Source organism: Tamandua tetradactyla, chromosome 5, assembly GCF_023851605.1.
Source record: "Tamandua tetradactyla isolate mTamTet1 chromosome 5, mTamTet1.pri, whole genome shotgun sequence".
NCBI lineage: Eukaryota > Metazoa > Chordata > Mammalia > Pilosa > Myrmecophagidae > Tamandua > Tamandua tetradactyla.
Window position 1 is genome coordinate 92763868 of NC_135331.1, and position 27508 is coordinate 92791375.

At 36.3% G+C, this 27508-nt stretch overlaps 1 protein-coding gene across 2 annotated transcripts in view; it reads left to right on the top strand.

Moving 5' to 3' along the window:
* MAPK14 (mitogen-activated protein kinase 14) overlaps positions 1 to 27508 on the top strand; it is a 105239-nt gene that overhangs the window by 45230 nt on the left and 32501 nt on the right. For both annotated transcript variants that reach the window (XM_077161605.1, XM_077161606.1), the window contains exons 4-6: positions 8185 to 8296; positions 9005 to 9034; positions 9357 to 9404. In XM_077161605.1, the coding sequence (XP_077017720.1) occupies positions 8185 to 8296; positions 9005 to 9034; positions 9357 to 9404 (190 nt within the window). The remainder of the gene's footprint in view (positions 1 to 8184; positions 8297 to 9004; positions 9035 to 9356; positions 9405 to 27508) is intronic.

Genomic DNA, 27508 nt, shown 5'->3' on the forward strand with positions numbered 1-27508 from the left:
GTCTGGTTAGAGGAAACAAATTCAAAACACTTTTATAAACAAGCTGTATAATTTGCTGTATGACCTTGGACAAGTCACTTTACTTCTCTAGGCCTTAGTCAACTTTCCTGCAAAATGAAGAAAACTGGGATGGTTGTAGTCTGAAGTATTTCGACCCTAGAAAACCTCCAAAAGTAGAATGTTGCCCTTAGGAAAATGTTCCATTGTTTACTTTTTGTGATGTTTGTGTCACTGAAAAAATTAGCAATTGTCTAGGACTATAGTTATTTCATTGTTTTTCAGACTATTTCAGAATTTGCCTACGAGATCAAAATATCTTCACCTACAGTTGTAGGATTTGCAAACCAAATAGCTCAGGGCCAGAAAAATAACATAAATGAAGCTCAGTTATACAACTGGGAGTGATGGGGTCTGTGTTAAAATAGAATATCTTCCCCTCTTAAAAATATTCAAATTCTCATTGAAAACAAAACAAAAACCTGTTCTGAACAAACTGAGCATGGCTACAGATTAGAGTTATTCTCCAGGCTGAAGTTATTTTATAGACTGCTAGGTTGAGGACAGACTAATGTAATTTTGAATGTGAATTTTCTGTGCTAATTAAAAATCTCTTAATTACTTTTCAGATTTGCATTTTTTAAACTTTTTTATTGTATAATATAACATATATACAAAGCAAAGAAATAAAAAAGCAATAGTTTTTAAAGCACTCTTCGACAAGTAGTTATAGGACAGATCGAGTTTGTGCACTTGACTTTTAAACATACATTATATGCATTTGTGCCTTTATTTTTCTGTTGCCACTTTTCATTTATCATAAATTCGTATTTTTACTGTTTTTAATTTCTAGGTTAAGAACCATCCTGCATACTTCATTTGTAAAAATGCTTGTATAGAATATACCTTTGAGAAAGAAGCAATAGGTAGTAAGTTTTGATCATTAGGAACAATGTGCAGTTACTGAATCTGTAAAATGGAGATGGTGTTTGGAAAATGTGGAGTTAAGAGATGAATATATGAGAAAATTGCTATTGGTTGTTGTACGATGTGGTGCTGTAGATGGCAAAACCTTGTCAAGATAAGTCCAGATATTTTAAAGGATAGAAGTCATTTGAACATTTTTATTGACTTTTAAAAAAGCTTTTTTTGGTAATTGTGGAAATATTACATAACATAAAAATCATTTTGATCATTTATCAAACTGTGATCATTTGATCACAGAATTCAAACAATTCTGTGACATTAAGTATATTGACAACATTGTATAACTTTCACTTCTACTTATTTTAAAACATTTTCATCATACCAAATAGAAACTCATACCTATTAAGCAATTCCCCATTTCCCCTTCTCCCTACTCCTGGAAACCACTGTTGTACTTTCTGTCTCTGAATTTGCTTATTCTAAGTATTTCATATAAGAGAAATCACATGATATTTGTCCTTTTGTGTCTGACTTATTTCACTTAACATGATGTCTTAAAGGTTCATCTATCTTATAGAGTACATAATAACCATTTCTTTTTTTGGCTGAAAATATTCTATTATTATAAGGATATGCCATATTTTGTTTATCCATTCACTTGTTGATGGACACTAGGGTTGCTTCCATTTTTTGGCTATGGTGAGTAATGCTGGTATGAACATTGGAATACAAATATCTGTTTAAGTCTCTGCTTTCAGTTCTTTGGGGTAGAAATCTGTTGCCTTCTTGGTACTAGTATTTTCCAGAAGACTGCATATGTGTGCTTATGCATACTGCAAATATTTAAGTTACCAAAATAAGTAGCTGGTAGGTTTCAAGGAAGCCCACTGACGTTAGAATCTAAACCCAAGTAAACTGCAACTTTATCCTACTATAGTATTGCCTTTTTCTTATAACCATAATGATTATCTGATCGAGCTTAGTAGGTAATGGAGAGTTTTAATTACAGGAAATTACAGGAAAACTGATTTATCATGGCTTAGGTGGAAATCAGCTTTCCCTGTTTTCCCCCTTGTTTTATAACTTCCCATCCCAGGTTTCTTTTACTGAGTTCCTTATCTCCACTTCATTCTTTAAGAGGGAAATGGAAGTGAGGTTCTGGATTCTACTGTGATCTGGCAGAAGACCTACAACAAGGTCAGTTGGCAGCTGTTGTTTTAGTGAAAGCCAATAGTGAAAGCTTAGCTCCCCATTTACTAAAAGTGATTGCTCAACTAATAAATTAGCTTTTTATTTTGATATAAAAGGAGCTGGTGGCACTGAATGGGTAAAGGGAATTTCTGGATTTTTATTTTACCTGATTTCATTCAGTGACTATTTGACTATCTACCCTGTGCCAGACACAGTACTAGCCTCTGGTTTTTTATACAGCAATAAAAACGATAAATATCATCTTGATCAGAGAGTTGGGACTCTTAAAAGGAGGGACAGGTAGTTTCAATAATCAAATAAAATATAGTGTGTTAAGTTCCATAAGGTTCTACATGATTTTGTCCTGTGATCTCTTACATCATCTACCACACTTTCCATTCACTCTCTCCATTCCAGTCATTCTGGCTTCCTTGCTATTCCCTGAATATAGACAACCACATTCCGAATAGGACTTTTAACGTTGGCCTGGAACACTCTCCTCACACATTCCTTGACTGCCTCCTTAATATCTTTCAAGACCCTATTCAAAGATCTCTTTGTCAAAAGGTTTTCCTTCACCTCCCTAGCTGAAATATTACCTGCTTTCACTATCTACTCCTTATCCTACTTTGTTGTTCTTAGCAGATTTTACCATCATATATTTGTTGTCTGTCTTCTCTCTTTAGCTTGTAAGTTCTATCAGAGTAGAATCTTTGTTTCCTTCTTTTCTGCATCTCCAGTATCTAGAACAGTAATAGACACTCAGCTGTTATTTGTGAAACAAATGAATGCAAGAATTGCCATGATCAGGTAGGTACAGGGTGCTAAAGGACCTCTTAGAAGGGCCACCTAATCCAGACTTGCAGTTTCTTCAGAAAAGTCTTTGCAAAAAAAGAAATGTATACACTGAGAGCTTAAAGGGTGAGTGGGAGTTGGAAAGGTGGGGAAAATGGGAATTTAGCTAGGGGCAGAGAGAGAGACGGAGAGGGAGAGAGAGGTTGAAGAGAGACTTTTTGGTGGAAGTAGAGGTGTATATGTCAAAAGATGAATCTGGAATGGAAAGGGACTAGGTCATTTGGTGCTTTATAAGCTAAATCTTATTAATTCAGAGGTTTGCCCAAAAGAAGAGGTCGAAAGGTACTGGGCACTGGGGGTGGGTTGGAAAAGGCATGAAAAGTTTTCCCTTTATGTGGGGCAATTTGGTTATCCTGGCACATGGCATGTGCACTCCATAATGTGTAAAACCGGATTTAATTTTAGTGTAGGCAGTCCTTCTCCTGGAGCTTGAACACACAGGACATTTTTTTGGATGAGCATACCAGTTAAAAATATGAAATGGATTTAAAACTCATTTCCTGGAACTAAACTTTATGTAATAATACTCCTCATTGTTAATATCTGACTTTAATTTTCTTTTGGTTTGAATCATTGACAACATTATAACCATGCTCTTTGTTTAAAATGCATTCTTATACATGTGAGTAAAACTGAAGAACCTGGGAGAGCAGTTCTTCGATACTTTCTTTTTTTTAATAGTATCTTATGGTTTGCAAAGGATTTTCGTATAAATTTTCTCAATTGATACCACAGCCCTGTGGGGTAGGTATGTCTGAGTTTTCTGAAGAGGAAACTGAGATTGAGAGAGATGAACTGAATTGTATAAAATCACATACAAAATTGCATTTACTGCAGGTCTTTTGCCTTAAAATGTATTTCTAATCACATTTTTTAAAAATCCAAGGCTATAATTATTATTTGTAAGTCTGCTAACCATTCTTATTGAGTAAATACTGTGTTAGGTTCTTTGTAAGATATCCAAACCCACTTGCATGTGTGGTCTTATTAATGAGATGAAGCATAAATTCTTAAAACTGACATGATTGAAAATATGCCACATCTTTCTCAGATTAAAAACGGTAAAGAAACTTCAAGGCCTAGCTTAGAGTTTAAGTCCTTCAGGAAATCTTTCCCTAATTAACTTCTTAAGTCTGAGTTGAGGGGGTGGTTGTGCGTATGGTTCTCCTGTGTGTTCTCCTACACCCTGATGTCCCCTTTTATAGCTCTAATCATGATCTATTATGATTATGTATTTGTATATGCCTTCATCTCTCATTTAAATTCTGTATCTGTCTTTTCCACTGCTGCATCCCCAGTGTTCAACAATAATTTTTTTTTGGAGTGATTAAATAAATAGATAACCTTGTGTTATTACTGTTATGACTTACTGATAATCTGGTTATTTGATAGCATACCCAATGCTTTCTGCTTTGAGTGGCTTTTTTGTTTTCATCCTGCACATCTACTATATGGTAGAATACTGAATCAGGTTGGGTGGCACAGGTAAGATAATGATGGACACCTTTTAGTAATCTTTTCTTCAAGTAAAGAGAATAGTTTGTTATGTATTAACCTGATTCCTGGAAAAGTGCTCCTACCCCTTACATTTGAACAATCTGGTTTGCTTACCAGGTATGATTTTTGGTATGTGTATTTCAATAAGATGTTCACTTGCTATGTCTTACTCTAATGCTATATTAGTTGTCTTAGATCATTTAACTCAATTCAGTAATAATTGAGTGCATACAATGTGTCAGACACTGTTCAAAGTGCATTAGATACTTCAAAGAACAAAAAAAAGGTAGTACAGGAAGGGGAATTAGGAGTGTGAGGCAGGGGCAGAGAGGCAGTTTTAAATGAAAAAGATAGACATCTTCGAAGAGCTGAATTTTGAGGAAAAATTTGGAGAAGAGTAATTAGTGGAATTAGAGGAATTAAGTTGCTTTTGGGGGAAAGAGGATGCCAGGCAGAAGGAATAGCCAGTGCTAAGGTCCTGAAGAGAGAAGATTGTATGCTGGATTGGAGTTGCAGCAAGGAGGCCTGTGTGACTGGAGCAGAGGGGTCATTGAGAGCTGGGTTCTTAGATGATGGGATCACAGAGATAATTAAGGATTATGTGGTTATTTTGTAGGCCATTGAAAATATTTTGTCTTTTACTTCTAAGTGAAATGGGGAGCCTTTTGAGAGGAGGAATGATATGATGTGATTTTTATTCTTAAATAATTGCACTGTCTTCTGTGTTGAGAATAGACTGATGAGGTACAAGGATATTGGGTGTGTTTCAGAGGCTGTGAGTTATAAATTGTTAATATCTGTAATTATTTTAAAATACTTTGTTTAAATGAGGAAGAAGTGCTTTTTGCTTTTGATAATTGCTTTGAGTAGAGATGCCAATCTATAGAAATAGAAGAGGTCTTTTTTCTGCATAGTTTTTTTTTTTTTTCTGGTTGTATTATGCTTTTCGAAAGAGTAGGGAGAACTTGAGAGTTATCTAAGAAGTGCTTATAAATGAATCGCACTTCATCTTGAGTACTGAAAAATTACTTAACGCAGAGTTCTGCCTTCTTCCCAGCATAGTACATTTTACTTAGAAGAATAATGTTGAGAAGTGGTAACTTTGATACCCTATACAGTTTGTTTAAATTTAAAGGCGCTTATCTGCACAAGAAACTTGAAAAACAAGGTTTGTATATGGCCAAAAACCATCTCTTCAGCTTCTAGCATAATAAATTGCCTAGTTAATTTCTTTTTAAAGACAAGAGAACTATATAGTTTTCCAACTGTTCTCAAATCAAACCATCACTAATTTATTTGACAGTAGTACTTGACGGTTATTTACTATACAGATTGAGTAGATTAGCCTATTTTATATCATATATAAAGTTTTAATATACTCACCCTCCCTCTGAAAATTTTTGTGATAAAATGGATGTGGTCTTCGTTTTAGGGAGAGGTTTTGAAAAGAATTTCACAGTGGTAGCATTAATATTCTTAATAAAAGCATATTCTCTTTCTCAGGCAATCAGTGGTTTTCTGGTTAAGTAGGATTTATTTAGGATTTATTAAATCACTAGTGACAATTAAACACAGTAGTTATTCTTGAAATTGCTATGGTTGAACTGGTAATATTGCTTGACAAACATTTTTACACAGGATTTTTAAGTTTACTTCAAGACACACTAAGAGATTTTAGGTAGAATCATCCAGAGCAATGTTTCCTTTGTTCTCCTCTTCTTCTTAAAATGATTTTAAAAATTGAGAGAATAATCCTTTTACCATCTATATCTATATCATATAGATATAAATATTTGCAAAGCAGTCTTGTAAGATACAAGTTGAACTTCTCTCTTCCTTAACCTGAGCCTCGAAATTGTCATAATTGATATTATGTACATGGCAATCACTATCCCAGACCTTCTGGGAGAGTCCTGATTGAGAAATATTGACCAATTACTCACAACATTCTTCTGTTTGTCAGCTTATGAATCAGTTTGGTGTTAAAAAAATACAGTGACTGATGAGAATGGGATATTAATATGTCCTTCCCAGCTTTTCTTCTTCATTAGTGTTAAAGACTAACTGATAATATGTACTGAGAATTGGTAAGGAAATTATCTGGAGATAATACTTCTCTGATTATGTGATATTTATACACTTTTTTTTAAAAGTTCATTCTCTTGACTTAAATTCTGTGTCAACTGGAAGAATTTGGAGGCAATGTATACTGTGATTAAAATCATGGTCTCTGGGGCAGATAGTTTTATAGCCGGCTCCTGACAGTAGCACTTGACTTTAAGCAAGTTATTTATCCTTATTCTGTTTACTCATCAGTGAAATGGGGATATCAATAGGATTTATTTCATGGGGTTGTCAGGAAGAGGACATGAGATATTGACATTATAATTGCTCAGTACAGCAGTACCTGGCACAGAATGAGTGCTAACAGCCTGTATTATGTTGTGTTGAGCTTGGATTGTATGTTAAATTAAAGCTATCTTTATGGAAACACTTCAGAAAGTCCCCTTTATACCTTAAAATTGTATTTAGAGTCCACCTTTTCCATGAGTCAATATAAACATGTAAGTTTTAAAAATAAAAACTGGTAAATGTTTTACCTCAAGATTCCAACTAGGTAGGCAAAGTCCTACTGACATTAAATTAGCCATGGCAGCCCAATAGGAAAATTAGGACAGAGAAAATAGTTTAATTCCTTTTGGAGGAAAGAAGGTAATAAATACAGTGTGGTGGAGTGTGTGTCTATAAGTAGAAGCCACACTTATATTTATTTATATAATATATTGATAATAGACTTAAATTTACAGGGCCAATTTCTTATCCCCCCAATTTATAAGAAATGAAATAAAATAGCATTCTTTATAGCTTACTTTATATACATTATTACTCCATCTCCAAAATGATGACTACTTCTTATACAATATATAAAACCTACTTTTATTTTTAAATTTTCAGCCTTGTCAGTACTGATCTGGTTTTTATGTTCCCATATTTGTGTAATTCAGTAATGAGTGGATTAAGGCATTGTGTATAGACTATGGTGAACCTGTTGGACTCGAATGTAATCGTTCCCTAATCTTACCACATAAAGAGGTTACTAACCAGTACCACACCTATAAGAAGTTCTGGAATGCCTTGTCTTTCCTACTGACAAATTATGTTCCTCCAGCCTTAAGGTAAATGCAGGAGTATTGTCAATGAGCAGTATCCTTTTTACCAGTCATTCTAAAAAAGAAGAATTATGTTTGAATACTCCTATTTTACAACCTATAGCTTGGAAGGTTTATAAAGAGGTGAAAATGTAATTGGTGTATTTAAAAATACAGGATACTTTATTATGGCCATGTACTAAATCAAGCTATATATTTCTCATTCAGTAATGACATTTTAAAGAAAGCTGATGCTAAAATAAATATCTTTCTAATTTCCATCTTTGCTTTTTTCCTTTCTTCTCCCTACCCCCACCCAAGCAAGCTCCCATCCTTTTAGAGAACTTGGTAAAAGATATATCAAGTAGGACCAAGTGTAAAAAAATAGATGACAGGTGGTGAATTTAGAATATGGTGTTGGAAATGAGTTCACCATGAGTAATTATTAAGCTTTTAACTGACATTGTGTTACTGCTGGGTGGCCTTTCCTTAAAAATTTTTAGTCTTTTGAAAGTGAGTGCTTTCTTAATGGTTCCAGATTACTGTATAACTCTCCATTAATTTCTAGGTATTTGGTGACCCATCTCATGGGGGCAGATCTGAATAACATTGTGAAATGTCAGAAGCTTACGGATGACCATGTACAGTTCCTTATCTACCAGATTCTCAGAGGTCTAAAGGTACATACAATGTCAACAATAATTTTGAGGAATGAATTGCCCCTCTCCCTCCAACTCTTTGATATAGGGCTTAAAACAGAAAAGCAAGAAACTTTTCTTATGGAAAACTTCAAACACAAAAACACAAGTAAAGATCATAATACAATGAATCTCCATGGTCACTTAGTAACCATAATATTAGCATACCTTTCTCTTCCCTTCCCTTCCCCTCTTGTTTCTTTTGTATTCCCCTACCTCCAGATGATTTTTAAAGCAAATCAGTCTAGGCATCATCTCATTCCATCCACTATATCTGAGAGATAAAGTCTCTTCATTGTTACATCTAAAAAATTATTAATTTCTTGGTGTAATCTGAATCTGGTTATTGTGGTGTTGAGGTTCCAAAAAATCATCAAGGCAGCTTATTTATTTGTGGGGAGGGTGGGGAGATAGTGTTTCAAAATTGAACTATTTTTGATATTTGGCAACTTTGAGTTTCTGTTGAGCTTTAAACCAGAAAGTAGACTAATGAGAGTTGTAGTGAGTGTGACTGATGACTATGGAAGTCATAGGTATGACAAATATACAAAATATGATGAGTACTTATTCTTCTTTTAATCCTACTGTTAACATTGGCAGCTTTTATTTATAATAATGTGTGATACTATAATAAGGATAGGGTTTGGAGATGACTTTTTTTATAACTGACTTTTTTTTTCTCTTTGACAGTATATACATTCAGCTGACATAATTCACAGGGTATGTATCATGACTTTAATTAAATCATTTTGTGGAGTTGGAGGAGAAGAATGGCATTTGGTCAGAAATCTAATCTAAATTTACTTTAGCCATTAAGATAGTGATTTATTGCAACTTTGCTCTAGGTGTAAACTGAAAAAAAAAGTATGGTTTGTTCTCTGTAAGACTAATTAGCATTAGATACTGACTCTAGGATGGAAATTGTCCCAGTATAGTTGGATGAAGTCTTAGTTTTATCTCTAGACCCTCACTGTTGCCTGTAAAAAAAGAATTTGCTGTGTGTTATAAAGTTGATCTTGTCCTCTCTGTTCTTCCTTCCTAGGACCTAAAACCTAGTAATCTAGCTGTGAATGAAGACTGTGAGCTGAAGGTAAGATGAAGAGATAGTGACGGTTGTTTGTTTCTCTTTGAGATTATACGTTTACCAACCATGCGAATTTGTATATGGAATGGGTTAATAAACCACAACTTTTTTTCTGAAAATTTGTACAGTCCTTAGGAATATCAGACTTTGAAATTTAAATCAGAGACTTAGTAAGCTGTATTTGTCTATGCTTATCATATGTTTGTGTTCATTTTTTTTTCTTTTTTCAAAATTAATTTATTTTTAAAATAGGAAATGCATAAGTTTACAGAAAAATGATGCAGAAAATTCAGAGATTCCGTATATCCTCCCTTACAAACACAGATTTCTTTATTATTAACATTTTGCATTAGTGTGGTACCTTTCTTAAAATTGATGAAACAATATTATACTATTAACTATAGTCCACATTTACATAAAGGTTCACTGTGTTGTACAGGCCTATGGTTTTTTAAAACTTTTTATTCTAGCAGCACATACAACTTAAAATTTCCCTTTTTGACTACATTCAAATATATAATTCAGTGGTAATTAAATACATTCACAGTATTATACTTCCATCACTACCATCCTTTACCAAAACTTTTCCATCACCCTACTCAGAAACTCTTTACCAATTAAGTATGAACTCCTCATTCCCTATACCCTACCCCGGCACTAGGTAACCTGAATCTAGTTTTTTACTCTATGAATTTGATTGTTCTAATTATTTCATATCAGTGAGGTCATACAATATTTGTCCTTTTGTGTCTGGCTTATTTCATTCAGTGGGATTTGCTCATGTTGTTGCATGTATTAGAACTTCATTCCTTTTTATGGCTGAATAATACTCCATTATATTAATATACTACATCTTATTTATCTATTTATAGGCTGGTAGACACTTAGGTTGCTTCCATGTTTTGGCTCTTGTGAATAATGCCACTGTGAACATTAGTGTGAAAATATATGTTTGAGTCCCTGCTTTTGGTTTTTGGAGTATACACTAGAAGTGAGATTGCAAGGTCAAATGGTAATTCTATGCTTAACTTTCTAAGGAACTGCCAAACTGTTTTCTACAGTTGGCTGCACCATTTTATATACCCACAGAGAGTGAATGAGTGTACCTAATTTTCCACATTCTCTCCAACACTTACAATTTTCTGTTTTTTTTTAATAGTAGCCATTCTAGTGAGTATTAAATGATATCTCATTGTGTTTTGATTTATATTTCCCTAGTAGCTAATGATACTGAGCATCTTCTCACATGATTTTTTATCATTTGTATATTTTCTTTGGAGAAATGTCTCCTCAAGTGTTTTGCCCATTTTAATTGGGTTGTTTGTTTCTCTGTTGTTAAGTTGTAGGATTTCTTTATACATTCTGGATATTAAACACTTATCAGATTGTGGTTTCCAAATATTTTCTTCCATTCTGTAGGTGATCTTTTTACTTTCATGATAGTCCTTTAATGCACTGAAGTTGTAAAATTTGACAAGTTCTTATTTAGCTATTTTTTCTTTTGTTGTTCATGCTTTGGACATAAAGTTTTAAAAACCATTGCCTAACACAGGTGTTGAAGATGCTTCCCATTTTTCCTTCTAAGAGTTTTTTAGTTTCGGTTTTTATAATAGGTCTTAGATCCATTTGGGTTTTTTGTTTGTTTTTATATGGCGTAAGCAGAGGTCTAATTTCATTCTTTTGTACGTGGCTGTATGGTTTTCTCAGCACCATTTGTTTAAGAGTCCCCATTGAGTGGACGTGTGACCCTTGTCAAAAGTTAACTAGCCATAGATGTGAAGGTTTATTTCTGTGCCAGTACCATGCTGCTTTGAGTACTGTGACTTTTTATAAAATCAAGAAGTGTGAGTTCTCCAACTTCATTCTTCTTTTTCAAGGTCATTTTGGCTATTCGGGGCCCCTCACTATTCCATATCAATTTGATAATCAACTTTTAGATTTCTGCAAAGAAGGCTAATGGAATTTTGATTGGGATTGTGTTGAATCTGTAAATCACTTCGGGTATAGTTGATACCTTAGCAATATTTAGTTGTTTAGTCCATGAACATGGCATATCCTACAGTTTATTAAGCTCTTATAAATTTCTTTTAGCAGTGTTTTGTAGTTTTCTCTGTACAGGTCCTTTACATCCTAGATATTATATTCTTTTAGTTACAATTGTAAATGGAATTTTTTTTCTTGATTTCCTTTTCAGATTGTTCATTACTGGTGTATAGAAACACTACTGATTTTTGCATGTTGATCTTGTACCCTCCTATTTTGCTGAATTTGTTTATTAGCTCTAGTAGCTTTGTTGTGAGTTTTTCAAGGTTTTCTATATATAAAATACTGTCATTTGCAAATAGGGAAATTTTATTTCTTCCTTTCCAATTTGGATGCCTTTTATTTCTTTTTCTTGCCTAATTGCTCTGTCTAAAACTTTCAGTACAATGTTGAAAAAGAGTTGTGACAGTGGGCATTCTTGTCCTCTTCCTGATTTTAGATGGAAAGCTTTTAGTCTCTCAACATTGAATATTTTGTTAGCTGGGTTCCTCGTATATGCCCGTTACTACATTGAAAAAGTTTCCTTCCACTCCTAGTTTTCTAAGTGTTTTTATCAAAAAGAAGTACTGTGCAACTAGGTGAATGAATCTTAAGGACAGTATGTTGAATGAAATGTCAGAAACAAAAAGATTAGTTTTATCATGGCTCACTCGTAAGGACTAACCATAATATACAAACTCAGTGAATTGAAGTCAAGAGCATGGGTTATCAGATTGGGGCGTATTGTAAAGGTTCTTAGATTGTAAGCTCTTATAACAATCATATATATTTAGAGGTTGTAACTGATATTTCTAAATTCTGAGATAATTGAGCTATTTCTATATAACCTGGTTGTTCCCTGAAACTTTGGGTATTTATGTGACACCTGAGACTCAGAGTTAGAGCACCGAAGATATGCAAGTCAGCATTACCGCATTCAGCAACTGTTTAAAAAGCTGAAAAAGTGATCAGACTTCATGTAGAGATATGAATGAAGCAGATCTGGATAGAACTAAGGTAACTCAGAATACTGGGAAAAGGATGATGTGATTCATATATTCAAACTTCAATTTCTGTGTGAGACCAAAGGGAGAGATGTTTATTTGGCTCAAAATTTCTATTTTGGGTAGTACATTATTTAATTTCACTTGTATGGTCAGTGTACTTGAACACCATAATTACATGGAATCTTGAATAGGATGTGAGATCTTGTTGGTTTGTACAGGTTGTTGTGATGCCCTGATATATCCCAAAGTAATTTGGACAGAAAATAAAAACGTATTTGCAAAGTCCCCTTGGGGAACTGGGGAAAAAGGAGGAAATTTTCAACTTCCCCTCCTGTGAAATTCCTGATATTCTTGCAAGTAGTGGCGACAACCAATTAATAGGCTGAGCCCTCTATATTGGAGTTTGTCCCCATGAAACTTATTCCTGCAAAGGAGGAGCTAAAACTACTTATAATTATGCCTAAGAGTCACACCCAGAGAACCTCTTTTTTTATTAATTTTTTAATTAAAAAAATAACAATCACAAACATTCTTAACATATGATCATTCCATTCTACATATATAATCAGTAATTCACAATATCATCACATAGTTGCATATTAATCATCATGATCATTTCTTAGAACATTTGCATCAATTCAGAAAAAGAAATAAGACAACATAAAAGAATACATACCTACCATACCCCTTACCCGTCCCTTTCATTGATCACTAGCATTTCAATCTAAATTTAACGTTTGTTCCCCCATTATTTATTTTTATTCTGTATGTTTTTCTCATCTGTTGATAAAGTAGATAAAAGGAGCATCAGACACAAGGTTTTCACATTCACAGTCACATTGTGAAAGCTATATCATTATACAATCATCTTCAAGAAACATGGCTACTAGAACACAGCTTTACATTTTTAGGCAGTTCCCTCCAGCCTCTCCATTACATCTTAACTAACAAGGTAATATCTATATAATGCGTAAGAATAACCTCCAGGAGAACTTCTCGACTCTGGAATCTCTCAGCCATTGGCACTTTATTTTGTCTCATTTTGCTCTTCCCCCTTTTGGTTGAGAAGGTTTTCTCAATCCCTTGATGCTGAGTCCCATCTCATTCTAGGATTTCCGTCCCACACTGCTAGGAAGGTCCACACCCCTGGGAGTCATGTCCCACATAGACAGGGGGAGGACGGTGCGTTTGCTTGTTGTGTTGGCTGGAGAGAGAGGCCACATCTGAGCACCAAAAGAACCTCTTTTGGTGCTCAGATGTGGCCTCTCTAAGGCTACTCAGTAAGTGAACTCGCTGCCCTCCCCTCTGCATGGGCCATGACTTCCAGAGGTATAAATCTCCCTGGCAATGTGGGACCTGATTCCTGGGGGTGAGCCAGGGCCTGGGATCATGGGAATGAGAGCGTTTCTTGAACAAAAGTGGGAAGAGAGAAATGAGACAAAGTGTCAGTAGCTGAGAGATTTCAAACAGAGTTATCTTGGAGGTTATTTTAGGCATTGTGTAAATATCCCTTTTTAAGTTTATGGTGTATTGAAGTGGCTAGAGTGAAGTACCTGAAACTGTTTCAGTAGCCTTGATCCTTGAAGAAGACTCTAACTTTATAACTTTTACAGTGTGACTGTGTGATTGTGCAAACCTTGTATCTGATGCTCCTTTTATCCAGGGCATGGACAGATGAGGTTAAAAAAAAATAATAGGGGGCGATAAAGATTGGGCAGATTGAAATACTGTGGGTCAGTGAGAGGGAGGGGTAGGTAGTATGGGATGTATGAGTTCTTTTTTTCTTTCTTTTTATTTTTTTTCTGGAGTGATGCAAATGTCCTAAAAATGATCATGGTGAAGGATACATAACTATGTGATGCTATTGTGAGCCATTGATTATATAATATGGTTGGATTGTATGTGTGTAGATATTTCTCAATAAAAATATTTTTTAAATAAAGATAAAGAAGTGCTGGGTTTTGTCAAATGCCTTTTGTGCATCAGTTGAGACGATCATTTGCTTTTTTCCCCCTTCATTCTGTTCCTGGGTATTACATTATTTGGCATCCTTATGTTGAACTATAAGATAAGAGTGTTGAACCACTGTTGCATACCTGGGATAAATCCGACTTGATCATGGTGTATAATTCTTTTAATGCATTGTTGAATTCAATTTCCTACTGTTTTGTTGAGGATTTTTGCAACTATGTTTATAAAGGAAATTGATCGATAATTTTCTTTTCTCATAGTATCTTTGGCTTTCATTTTTAGGATGTTTGTGTACTATAAAGAGTTAGGGAGTGTTCCCTCTTCAGGATTTTGGAAGAATTTGAGCAGGATTAGTATAATTTCTGCTAGAATGCTTGGTGAAATTCAGCAGTGAAGCCATCTGGTCCTGAGCTTTTCTTTTTTCAGGTTTTTTTATGACTTATTTTCAGTCTCTTTACTTGTTATTGGTCTTTTGAGATCTTTTATTTCTTCTTGTCATTTTTCATAGTTTGTGTGTTTCTAGGAATTTGTCCATTTCCTCTAGGTTATCTAATTTGTTGGTTTACAGTTGTTCATAGTATCCTTTTATAATCCTTTTTAGTTCTGTAGAGTTGATAGCAAATGTCCCCCCTTTCATTTCTGATTTTAGTTATTTGCATCTTCTCTGTTTTTCTTTGTCAGTCTTTGTCAACTAAAAGTTTGCCATTTTTTTTTGTCTTTTCAAAGGATAAACTTTTGTTTTTGCTGCTTCTCTCTATTGGTTTTTAATTCTGTATTTCATTTATCTCCCCTCTAATCTTTGTTAATTCCTTTCTCCTGCTGAATTTGGAGGATTAATTAACAAACATTTAGTTTGTTCTTTTTCTAGATCCTCCATTTGTGAGGTTAAGTCTCTACATTGAGATCTTTCTTCTTTCTTACTGTGAGCATTAAGGGCTATAAATTTCCCTTTCAGCACTGCCTTTGCTGTATCCAATATATTTTGGTGTGTTGTGGTTTTGTTTTCATTTGCCTGAGGATATTTCTTAATTTCCCTTGCGATTTCTTCTTTGACCCATTGGTTGTTTAGGAGTGTGCTATTTAATTTTCATGTATTAATGTATTTTCCAGTTCTCCCTCTGTATGTTTCTAGCTGAATTCCATTGTGGCTGGAGAAGAAACATTGTATGATTTCAATATTTAAAAATTTGTTCATACTTGTTTTGTGATCTAACGTATGGTTTATCTTAGAGAATGGCCCATGTGCACTAGATAAAAGAATGTATATTCTGCTATTGGATGAAGTATTCTATATGTGTCTGTTATGTCTTGTTGACTTGAACCCTTTGTCTATATATTGTGACCTTCTTTGTTACTCTTAACAGACTTAAAGTCTATTTTATCTAATATTACTATAGTTACTCCAGCTTTCTTTTTTTAACCTTTTTTTAAATTGTATAATATAACATATATACAAAATAAAAAAGATAAAAGCAATAGTTTTCAAAGCACTCTTCAACAAGTAGTTACAGGACAGATCCCAGAGTTTGTCATGGGGTACCATAACATCATCTCAGATTTTTCCTTCTAGCTGCTCCAGAATATAGGAGGCTTGAAGGAATAAAAAAATTTTTTCCACCACAATCGACTCTTTTTTTACCTTTTTAGTGAAAAATAACTTATATACAAAAAAGCAATAAATTTCAAAGCATGGCACAGCAATTAGTTTTAGAACAGATTTCATGGTGTGGTGTGGGTTACAATTCAACAATTTTAGATTTTACTTCTAGCTGCTCTAAGATACTGGAGATTAAAAGAAATATCAATATAATGGTTCAGCAATCATACTTGTTTGTTAAACCCTACCATCTCTGTATAACTCCACCATCATTTTTTATCTTTCTGTCCCACTCTTAAGGGGTATTTGGACTATGCCTATTCTAACTTTTTCATATTGGAAGGGCTGTCAATAATATGGGGTAGGGAGATGGAATAGCTGATGTTCTGGGGAGACTGGGCCGTCTAGGTTTCAGGACTTAACTGGTCCAGGGACCCATCTTGAGGTTGTAGGTTTCTGGAGAGTTACTATAGTGCATGGAACGTTTGTAAAATCTTATGTATTATCCTAGGTGTTCTTTAGGAATGGCTGGAATGGTGTTGCTGGGGTTTGGCAAGTGTTCTAGTTTGCTATCTGCTGGAATGCAATATACCAGGAATGGAATGGCTTTTAAAAAAGGGGAATTTAAGAAGTTGCTAGTTTACAATTCTAAGGCCAAGAAAATGTCCTAATTAAAACAAGTCTATAAAAATGTCCAATCTAAGGCATCCAGGTAAAGACACCTTAGTTCAAGAAGGCTGATGGTGTTCAGCATTTTTCTCTCAGTTGGAAGGACACATGGCAAAATTTGCTAATTTTCTTTCTGGCTTCTTGTTTCATGAAGCTTCCCAGGAGGCATTTTCCTTTTTCATCTCCAAAAATCACTAGCTAGTAGGCTGTCTGCTTCATGGTTCTGCAGCGTTCTGAAGCTTTGTCCAAAAGCTTCCAGTAAACTAATCAAGACCCATGTAGAATGTGTAGAGACATGTGTCCATCTAATCAAGCTTAATACCCACACTTGATTGAGCCACATCTCTGGGGAGATAATCTAATCAGGTGTCCAGTCTATAGTGCTGAATAGGGATTAGAAGAAGCCATTGCTCCCACAAGATTGATTAGAATTAAAATATGGCTTTTCCCGGGTACACAAGTCCTTTCAAACCATCACAGCAAGTTATGATAGGTAGCAATGTCTAACTGAAGTTTTCATAGAGTGACCTCCAGAGTAGCCTCTTGACTCTGTTTGAACTCACTCAACCACTGGTTCCTTATTTGTTATACTTCTTTTCCCTCTTTTGGTTAGGATGGCATTGTCGATCCCACAGTTCCAGGGCCAGACTCATCCCTCAGAGTCATCTCCCACACCACCAGGGAGACTTTCATCCCTGGATGTCATGTCCCATGTAGGGGGAAGGGCAATGATTTCACTTGCAAAATTGATCTTAGAACAAGTGAGGCCACATCTGAGCAACCAAAGAGGTCCTCCGGAAGTAACTTTTAGGCATACCTATATGTAGGCTAAGGTTCTCTGCTACATACATAAGCTTCACAAGAACAAGCCTAAAAATTCAGGGCTTGGCTTATTAATTTGGGTGTCCCTAATGTTTGACACAGTATCCGGGGTTTCCTGGTGGTAAAGTTTAATAGTTCCATATTTTTTCTCCCATCCCTCAAAGGACTTTGCCAGTACATTTTGATTATTTACTTAATATATTCTAGGATGTATCAGGCATTATATTAAGCTATTTAGGACCAAGGCCCTAATTCTTATTCTGGGCTTCCTGTGTTTCAATTGTTTAAATGAGCTGTCCAGACAGATTGAGTTAGATTATGTGCTACAGAAAATTTAAGTTCCCAACAAAATAAAGCTTTCTTTCTTTGATCTCAAAGAGTAGGTGCAGTTCTAAAATAATAGACAATGTCTTCCTTACCTCTGTGTTCTGAATTACCTTAATCCTGATCTGATTGGCTTCATTCTTATCTCTAAATACCAGGCTATAAATATATAAACAGCCTCTCAAAATCCAGAAATAATAATCATCACTCTGGACTTAATGTTTCAGCTCTAAAAGCTTACAATCTAGGCCCCTGTTTTCTTATAAACATTTTCTAAAGGTGACCATACCATTCTTGTTCTTTTGTTTCTGGCTTATTTTGTCTTACCAAATGTCCTACATGTTCATTCACATTGTTGCATGCCTCACAACTTTGTTCCTTTTTGTAACAGCACAAACTTCGTTCATAAGTATACACCATCGTTCGCTGGACTAAATGTGACTGCTATAGGAGTTTACAATCTAGGCCCCTGTTTTCTTATAAGCATTTTCTAAAGGTGACCATACAATAATTGGTCTTTTGTTTCTGCCTTATTTTGTTTCACCCAATGTCCCACAGGTTCATTCACAGTGTTGCATGCCTCGTATCTCCATTCCTTTTTGTAGCAGCACAATATTTGATCATATGTATACCCCATTATTCGCCAATCTACTTCTCAGTCAGTGCATCCTTCAGCCACCTGTGTTCATTAGGCATCATGTATAATGCTCAAGGTCCACAGTCCATCAACACTCTCCATTTTAGGTAATTTCGTTATTCCCAAGAGAAGGATAACCAATAGACAAACCCTCACCATATAGGAAATCTAAACCTTCTCTTAACTCTTGTCCCTCCCTACATTATTTACCCCTAGTGTTGCTGTGGTACTGCTAATGTTTTCCTGTTAAACATAGCCCTATAGCATGCAATATCCAGCTTCCTTTTAGTTACTATTTTCATGGTATATATACTTTTTCCATCCTTTCACTTTCTTCCTACTTGAGTCTTTAAATTTAAGGAGAGTCTCTTATAAATATCATGTAGTTGGGTCATGTTTTCTTTAAATCTATTCTGCCAATCTTTACCTTTTGAGTGAGAAGTTTAATCCTTCTCCCTATAAAGTAGCTATTAATAATGCAGAACTTTCTTCTGCCATTTTGCTATTTTGTGTTTGTAAGCCTTATATCTTTTTTGTCCCTCAATTTTTCTATTATTGCCTATTTTCATATTATATTTTTTGTAGCATTCCATTTCAAATCCCTTCTCATTTCCTTCTGTGTATGTATATGTATTTTTCTTTTGTTGTGTATATTTTTCTTATGTTTTCTTAGTGGTTACCATGGGGCTAAAATTTGACATCTTAAATCTGTAACAATCATGTTTGATTTGATACCAACTTAATACCCCTCTCCTCCCCCACCTTTTTGTTATATTTGTTATAAATTATATCCTAATACATTTTATATCTAAAACCATAAATTTGTCATTAATTTTATGCATTTGCAGTTTAGAACCTGTAGAAAGTGAAAAATGGAGTTGTCAGAAAATATGGTATAATACTACTGGCTTTTAAAATTACCCATGTGGTTACCTTTACTGGAGGTCTTTATTTCTTCATAGCTCTTCAATCTATTATCTAGTGTTCTTTCCTTAAGCATTACTTGTGGGTTAAGACTAGGGTGACGCTCTCGCTTGGCTTATTGTTTATCTGAAATGTCTTAATCTCGCCCTCAGTTTTGAAAGACAGTCTGGATATAAAGTTTTTGGTTGACAGTTTTCTTTCAGCACTTTAAATATTTTATCCTATTGCTTCTTTTTTAAAAAAAAATATTTTTATTGACAAATCTTCACACATACTGTCCATACATGGTATGCAATCAGTGGCTTACAATATCATCACATAGTTGTGTGTTCATCACCATGATCCTATTGCCTTCTTGCCTCTGTGATTTCTGATGAAAAATCAGCATTTATCGTATTAGATTTCCATTATAGATAACACATTGCTTTTCTTTTACATCTTTTAGAACTCTCTTCTTGTCCATGGCATTCTACATTTTGACTCCCATGTGTCTGGATGTGATTCTTTTTGAGTTTATCCTAATTGGGGCTCATTGGCTTCTTGAAAGTATATTCATGACTTAAGGTAAATTTGGAAAATTTTCTGCTATTATTTCTTTGAATATTTCTCCAGTCCCTTTCTTTTTTTCTCCTTCTGGGACTCCCTTAATTGATCCCTTTGATGGTGTTTCACAGGTTTCCTTGGTTCTCTTCACTATTTTTCACTTTGCTTTTTAGCCTGTATAATTTCAATTGTCTTGTCTTTGAATTCACTGATTCTTTCCTCTGTCAGCTCCAGTCTGCTGTTGAGACTCTGTATTTTTCAGTTCACTAATTGTATCTTTGACTCTATTATTTCCATTTGATTCCTTAAGATTTTTATGTCTTTATAGTGGTTCTCATATTGTTCATTCATATTTTTCATGATATCCTTTAATTCTTTCTCCATGATTTCCTTTATCTCCTTGAACACATTGAAGATCATTAAAAAAAAATTCTTTGCTATGGCCACAGTAACATTGTCTTTCTTGTTTTCTGGATTTTTATCCTGTTCATTTGGAATCGGTCATCATTTCTTCTTTGTCTTATGAACTTTTTAGCACACTGCACATTTTAGTATTTTGATGTGTTAACTCTGTGATCTAGTCCCCAAACTGTCTGTTCCTTATGGTTGTATCCAGCTATGATGACAGAGATTTCCTTGAGTGCCAAGAGCTAACAAAAACACATACCCAATGCAAAAAGCACTTTTCATGCTAGTGATCAATGAAAGGGAGGGGTAAGGGGTATGGTATGCATGAATTTTTTTTGTCTTTTTTGTTGTCTTTTTATTTCTTTTTCTGAATTGATGCAAATGTTCTAAGAAATGATCATGGTGATGAATATGCAACTATGTGATGATATTGTGGATTACTGATTATATATGTAGAATGGAATGATCATATGTTAAGAATGTTTGTGTTTCTTGTCATATATTTTTTTTAATTTAAAAATTAATTTTAAAAAATTAAAAAAAAAAACACTCCTCACATTTTTGCAAATTGCTTGTGTGATGGCTAGTGTTTTCCTTCAGAGTTTAGCTTTCCTATCAAGATCAGCCCAAGGCGAAAGTGAAGCACAGCATCTTCTCTGTTGTTTCTGAGTCTGAGTTTTGTCCTGGGTTCTTGCTGGCTCTTGGAATTAGGAGTTCCACTGTTTATAGGAATTCAAACGTACCCTCTACTTTCTATAGAATAGACTTCCCATGCCCCTCCTGGGTGATAAGTGCTGGGAGGAAGAGCCTGAAAAATCAATAAATATATAGTCTGTGAAAAGTAAACTGAACTTTGTTTCTTTGATTTCATTAAGATTTATCAAACATGGTCAAGTCTTAAATTCTGTCCTTCCAGAAAGGTTACATTTTCATTATAAATTTAGAGCAACTCTATCATGAATTACATCCTAACCATTTTACATAATGTAGAAAAGTTGGAAGTTAAATAAAAAAAAATTTAGATAAGAATTTCTTACACATTTATCTCTTCCAGTAGCCCATGATGCTTTTCCTTGGATTTAAGTATGATAAAAGCAGAATTCAGTTCATTTTCGTGATATACCAATCATGCTTAGTTATATTTCTGTCAGCCATTCTGAAATCAAATTTCCATTTATAATATCCACTAAGAGAGAAGAAATTTTTGCCTGGAAAAAGAACCAAGAAGGGCTAACTTTAACTTTAGGCCAACAAAATATCAGATGACAGATGCATCACAAAATGTGGAGGTAAAAGAAGCAAATACTTTATAATAAAAATCCTCTCTTGTAAACACCTCTGTCCCTTCCTTCCACATTTAGAAAATGTTACCTAAGTTTTAAAAATCTCATCAAAACACTTTAATACCACAAATAATGTAAAACCAGTTCTATTTTAGCTAGATAACCTTTCGTTATTAAATAAATATTATTCTGTTCATAAGATGAGGGGTAGTAACATTCTCTTTTCTCAGTGCTGAGCTGAAAGTTCCACACATCTGGCACATGGATTTCAAGGAAAAACAAAACAAAACACAGAAGCACTATTGTACAGTCGTCATGTTTCCTTTTTTTGGTATTTCAACTTACCCATAATACTAGCAGTGACCGTGGACATCCTTGTCTCGTTTCTGATCTTAGGGGGAAAGCTTTCAGTATCTCTCCATTGAGTCTGATGCTGGCTATTGGTTTTTCATATATTCCCTTTCATATTGAGGTAGTTATTTTTGATTTCTATCTTTTGAAGTGTTTTTATCAGAAAAGGATGTTGAATTTTGTCGAATGCTTTCAGCATCAATTGAGCCAATCATGTGGTTTTTCCCTTTTGATTTGTTAATTTTCTTGTGTTGCGCCATTCTTGCATTCCTGGTATAAACCCCACTTGGTCATGGTGTATAATTCTTCTCATGTTGTTGAATTCGATTTGCTAATATTTTGTGGAGAATTTTTACATCCATATTTATTAGGAAGATTAGTCTGTAGTTTTCCTTTCTTATAACATCTTTATCCGATTTTGGTATTAAAATGGTATTAGCTTCATAAAATGAGTTAGGTAGAGTTCCTTTTTCCTCAATTTTTTGGAAATGTTTGAGCAGGATTGGTGTTAGTTCTTCTTGGAATTTTTGATACAATTTCCCCTGTGAAGCATCTGGCCCTGGGCTTTTCTTTGTAGGAAGATTTTTGATGACTGATTGAATCTCTGTACTTGTGATTGGTTTGTTGAGAACTTCTATTTCTTCCTGAGTCAGTGTAGCTTGTTTGTGTGTGTATTAGTTAGGGTTCTCTAGAGAAACAAAATCAACAGGAAATATCCAAAAATGTAACATTTACCAAAGTGTCTCACGGAACCGTGAGAACGTCGAGTCCAGAATCCATAGGGCAGGCTGTGAAGCTGACAACTCTGATGGGGGGTCTGGATGAACTCCACAGGAGAGGCTTGCCTACCAAAGCAGGAAGAGATGAGAGGCTGTTTCTTCTGAATCCTCCTTGAAAGCCTTCTATTGATTAGCTTAAATGTCACTTTTTACAGAAGACACTCCCCTTGGCTGATTACAAATGGAATCAGCTGTGGATGCAGCTGATGTGATCATGATTTAATTCTATGAAATGTCCTCATAGCAACAGACAGCCCAGCACTTGCCCAACCAGACAAACAGGTACCACTACTGGGCCAAGTTGCTACATGAACCTGACCATGACAGTCCACCCCTTGTCAGCTTGGCAGCTATATACATCACCTTAAACCATACTTTGTTTCTAAATAGAAAACAATAAAAGTCACATTTTTTCCCTCACCTAACAATACTTAACTGTCGTGCTTACAACCGGAAAGACATTAAATCTCCCCAGAATAGGGTGCAAATCCTTGGGTAATATTCATTCTTAAACTTGATACCTTACAACTTAAATACCCTAACATGAACAAAATAGCATTTCAGTCCTCATTTCTGTAACTGATCATGTGGTCATAATTTATATTTATTGCTGCCTTCTTCCACTACCCACTCCATGTTCCCTATACCCTCAGCAAGCACTTCAGCTGGCTTTGGTTCTTTGCCTGGTGGGATGACTTAAACCATCATTCCTAAAATTTCAGAGCCATTGGGAGTCCTGCCTGGATTGCGTTGTTGCAGTTTTCCATTGATTTTAATCACAGGGCATGGTGGTACTAAAAGACACCCTAGGGGATCTCCTATATTCCAGGAAAACTTTTCTTTACCTCCATTGTGTAGTTGCAGTCCTATTTCCCCCTTATAGTCAGAATCAATCACCCCAGCCAGTAATGTAATCCCCTTCTTGGCATATTGATCCGGGGCATGAGTAGCCCAAAGTGACCAGGTGGCAGTCTTAGATTCCACTTCAATGGAATCATTGTTGTTTCTCCTGGAGGAAGCACTCCCCGTTTTGGAACTAAAGCCTAGACCAGCAGAGCTCAAGATCGCAGGGATAGGAAGCAAAAATTTTCCTAATTGATCATAAGGGGTAATAGTGAGTGTTGTCACTCCCATTGCCACCCCTTGGTTCCTGGACCCATGGATCCTGGCTCTGGGAGAAACAGCACCATATAGTGGATGCTGATTTAGAGCATGAAGAACGTTACCCCAGCCTTTCAAGGTATTGCCACCTAGTTGGCACCGTAATTGAATTTTCAAAAGGCCATTCCACCGTTCTATCAATCCAGCTGCCTCTGGATGATGGGGAACATGGTAAGACCAGAAAATTCCATGAGTATGTGCTCATTTCTGCATTTCATTTGCCATGAAGAGTGTTCCTTGATTAGGAGCAATGCTGTGTGAAATACATGATAATGGATAAGGCGTTCTGTCACTCCACAAATGGTAGTTTTGGCAGAAGCATTGCATGCAGGGAAAGCAAACACATATCCAGAGTATATATCTATTTCAGTTAGAACAGTCACTGCCCCTTTCATGAAAGGAGTGGTCCAATGTAATCAACCAGCCACCACGTAGCCATCTGGTCACCTCAGGGTATGGTGTCACATCAGGGGCAGAGTGTGGGTCTCTGCTACTGGCAGATTGGGCACTCAGCAGTGGCTATAGCCAGGTCAGCCTTGGTGAATGGAAGTCCATGTATAACCTCCGTCCCTACCACCATGACCACTTTGTTCATGAGCCCATTGGGCAATGACGGAGTTGCTGGGGAAGGAGGCTGACTGGTGTCTGCAGTACGGGTGATCTTATCCACTTGATTATTAAAACCTTCCTCTGCTGAAGTCACCTTCTGGTGCACATTCACATGGGACACAAATATCTTCATGTTTTTAGCCCACTCAGAAAGGTCTATCCACAGGCCTCTTCCCCAGACCTCTTTGTCACCAATTTTCCAACTATGGTCTTTCCAGGTCCTGGACCATCCAACCAAACCATTAGCAACAGCCTATTAGTGAGTGTACAAACGCACCTCTGGCCAGTTCTCCTTCCAAACAAAATGAACACTGCTCGAAGTTCTGCCCACTGGGAGGATTTCCCCTCATCACTGTCCTTCAAGGACAACACAGAAAGGGGTTGTAGTGCTGCAGCTGTCCACTTTCAGATGGTACATGCATATTGTGCTGAACCATATGTATACCAGGCTGGAGTTTCTCTTACTCAGTTCACTGTAAGGAGCTCTCCAAGAGGCCATAGCTCTGGTCTGGGAAAGAGAAGGTGATGTACCAGGAGTGGAAACCATGGGCATTTGGGCCACTTCCTCATGTAACTTACTTGTTTCTTCAGGACCTACTCTGGCCCTATCTCATATATACCATTTCCATTTTATGATGGAGTGCTGCTATGCACACCCAACTTTGTGGCTTGTTAGGTCAAACAGCACCCAGTTCATGATAGGCAACTCAGTTCTCATTGTAACTTGATGGCCTGTGGTTAAGTGTTCAGTTTCTACTAAGGCCCAGTAGCAGGCCAAAAGCTGTTTCTCAAAAGGAGAGTAGTTATCTGCAGCAGATGGTAAGGCTTTGCTCCAAAATGCTAAGGATCTGCATTGTGATTCTCCTATAGGGGCCTGCCGAAGGCTCCAAACAGCATCTCTGTTTGCCACTGACACTTCCAGCGCCATTGGATCTGCTGGATCATATGGTCCAAGTGGCAGAGCAGCTTGTATAGCAGCCTGGACCTACTGCAGAGCCTCCTCTTGTTTAGGTCCCCACTCAAAATAAGCAACTTTTCTGGGCACTCAATAAATGGGCCAGAGTAGCACACCCAAATGAGGAATATATTGTTGCCAAAATCCAAAGAGACTGACTAGGTGTTGGTCCTCTTTTTTGGTTGTAGGAGGGGCCAGATGCAGTAACTTATCCTTCACCTTAGAATGGATATCTCGACATGCTGCACACCACTGGGCACCTAGAAATTTCACTGAGGTGGAAGGCCCCTGGTATTTTTGTTGGATTTATCTCCTGCGCTGGTTTGAAAGGATGTATGTACCCTAGAAAAGCCATGTTTTAATCAAAATCCCATTTTGTAAAGTAGAATAATCCATATTCAATATTGTATGCTTGAATCTGTAATTAGATCATCTCCCTGGAGATGTGATTTAATCAAGAGTGGTTGTTAAGCTGGATTAGGTGATGACATGTCTCCACCCATTTGGATGGGTCTTGATTAGTTTCTGAAGTCCTATAAAAGGGAAATATTTTGGAGAATGAGATATTCAGAGAGAACAGAGAAGAACAACATAGCCATAAGAAGCAGAGAGCCCACAAGCCAGCGACCTTTGGAGATAAAGAAGGAAAATGCCTCCGGGGGAGCTTCATGAAACAGAAAGCCAGGAGAGAAAGCCAGTAGATGATGCCTTGCTCACCATGTGCCTTTCCAGGTGAGAGAGAAACCCTGAACATCATCGGCCTTCTTGAACCAAGGTATCTTTCCCTGGAAACCTTTGATTGGACATTTTTATAGACTTGTTTTAATTGGACATTTTCTTGGCCTTAGAAGTGTAAACTATCAGCTTATTAAATTCCCCTTTTTAAAGGCCATTCTAATTCTGGTATATTGCATTCTGGCAGGTAGCATGCTAGAACATCTCCTGTGGTAGTTAGATTCAGTTATCAACATGGCCAGGTGAAGGCACCTAGTTCTGTTGCTGTGGACATGAGCCAATGGTACATGAACCTCATCTGTTGCTCTTTACATCTGCAGTCAGCTAGGAGGCATGCCTGCTGTAATGAATGATGTTTGACTTAATTGACTGGTGCGTAAATGAGAGAGCGCAATGTAGCACAGCCCAAGCAGCTCAGCATTTGCAGCTCAGCCCAGGCCTTTGGAGATGTAGAAAGGAATCACCCCAGGGAAAGTTGTTGGAACCCAGAGGCCTGGAGAGAAGGCCAGCAGAGATCGTCCTGTGCCTTCCCACATAAGAAAGAACCTCAGATGAAAATTAGCTGCCTTTCCTCTGAAGAACTAATGAAATAAATCCCCTTTTATTAAAAGCCAATTTGTCTGTGGTGTGTTGCATTCTGGCAGCTAGCAAACTAGAACATCTCCCATCCTCTGACACACAAATGCATTACCAATAAGTCAAGAGTAGTTGTTACTTCTTGCTCACTAGGTCCAATCAACATGATATCATCAATATAATGGACCAGTATGATGTCTTGTGGGAGGGAGAAAGGATCAGGTTGCCTATGGACAAGATTATGACATAGGGCTGGAGAGTTGATATACCCCTGAGGTGGGACAGTGAAAATATATTGCTGACCTTGCCAGCTGAAAGCAAACTGTTTCTGGTGGTCCTTACTAATAGCTATTGAGAAAAAAGCATTTGCCAGATCAAAGGCTGCATACAGGTACCAGGGGATGTACTGATTTGCTCAAGCAATGATACCACATCTGGAACAGCAGCTGCAATTGGAGTTACCACCTGGTTGAGCTTACAATAATCCACTGTCATCCTCCAAGACCCATCTGTTTTCTGCACAGGCCAAATAGGAGAGTTGAATGGGGATGTGGTGGGAATCACCACCCCTGCATCCTTCAAGTCCTTAAGAGTGGCAGTAATCCTGCAGTCCCTCCAGGAATCCAATATTGCTTCTGATTTACTATTTTACTAGAGAGGGGCCATTCTAGTGGCTTCCGATTCGCCTTTCCCCCATAATAGCCCTCACTGCACGAATTAGAGAGCCAATGGGGGAT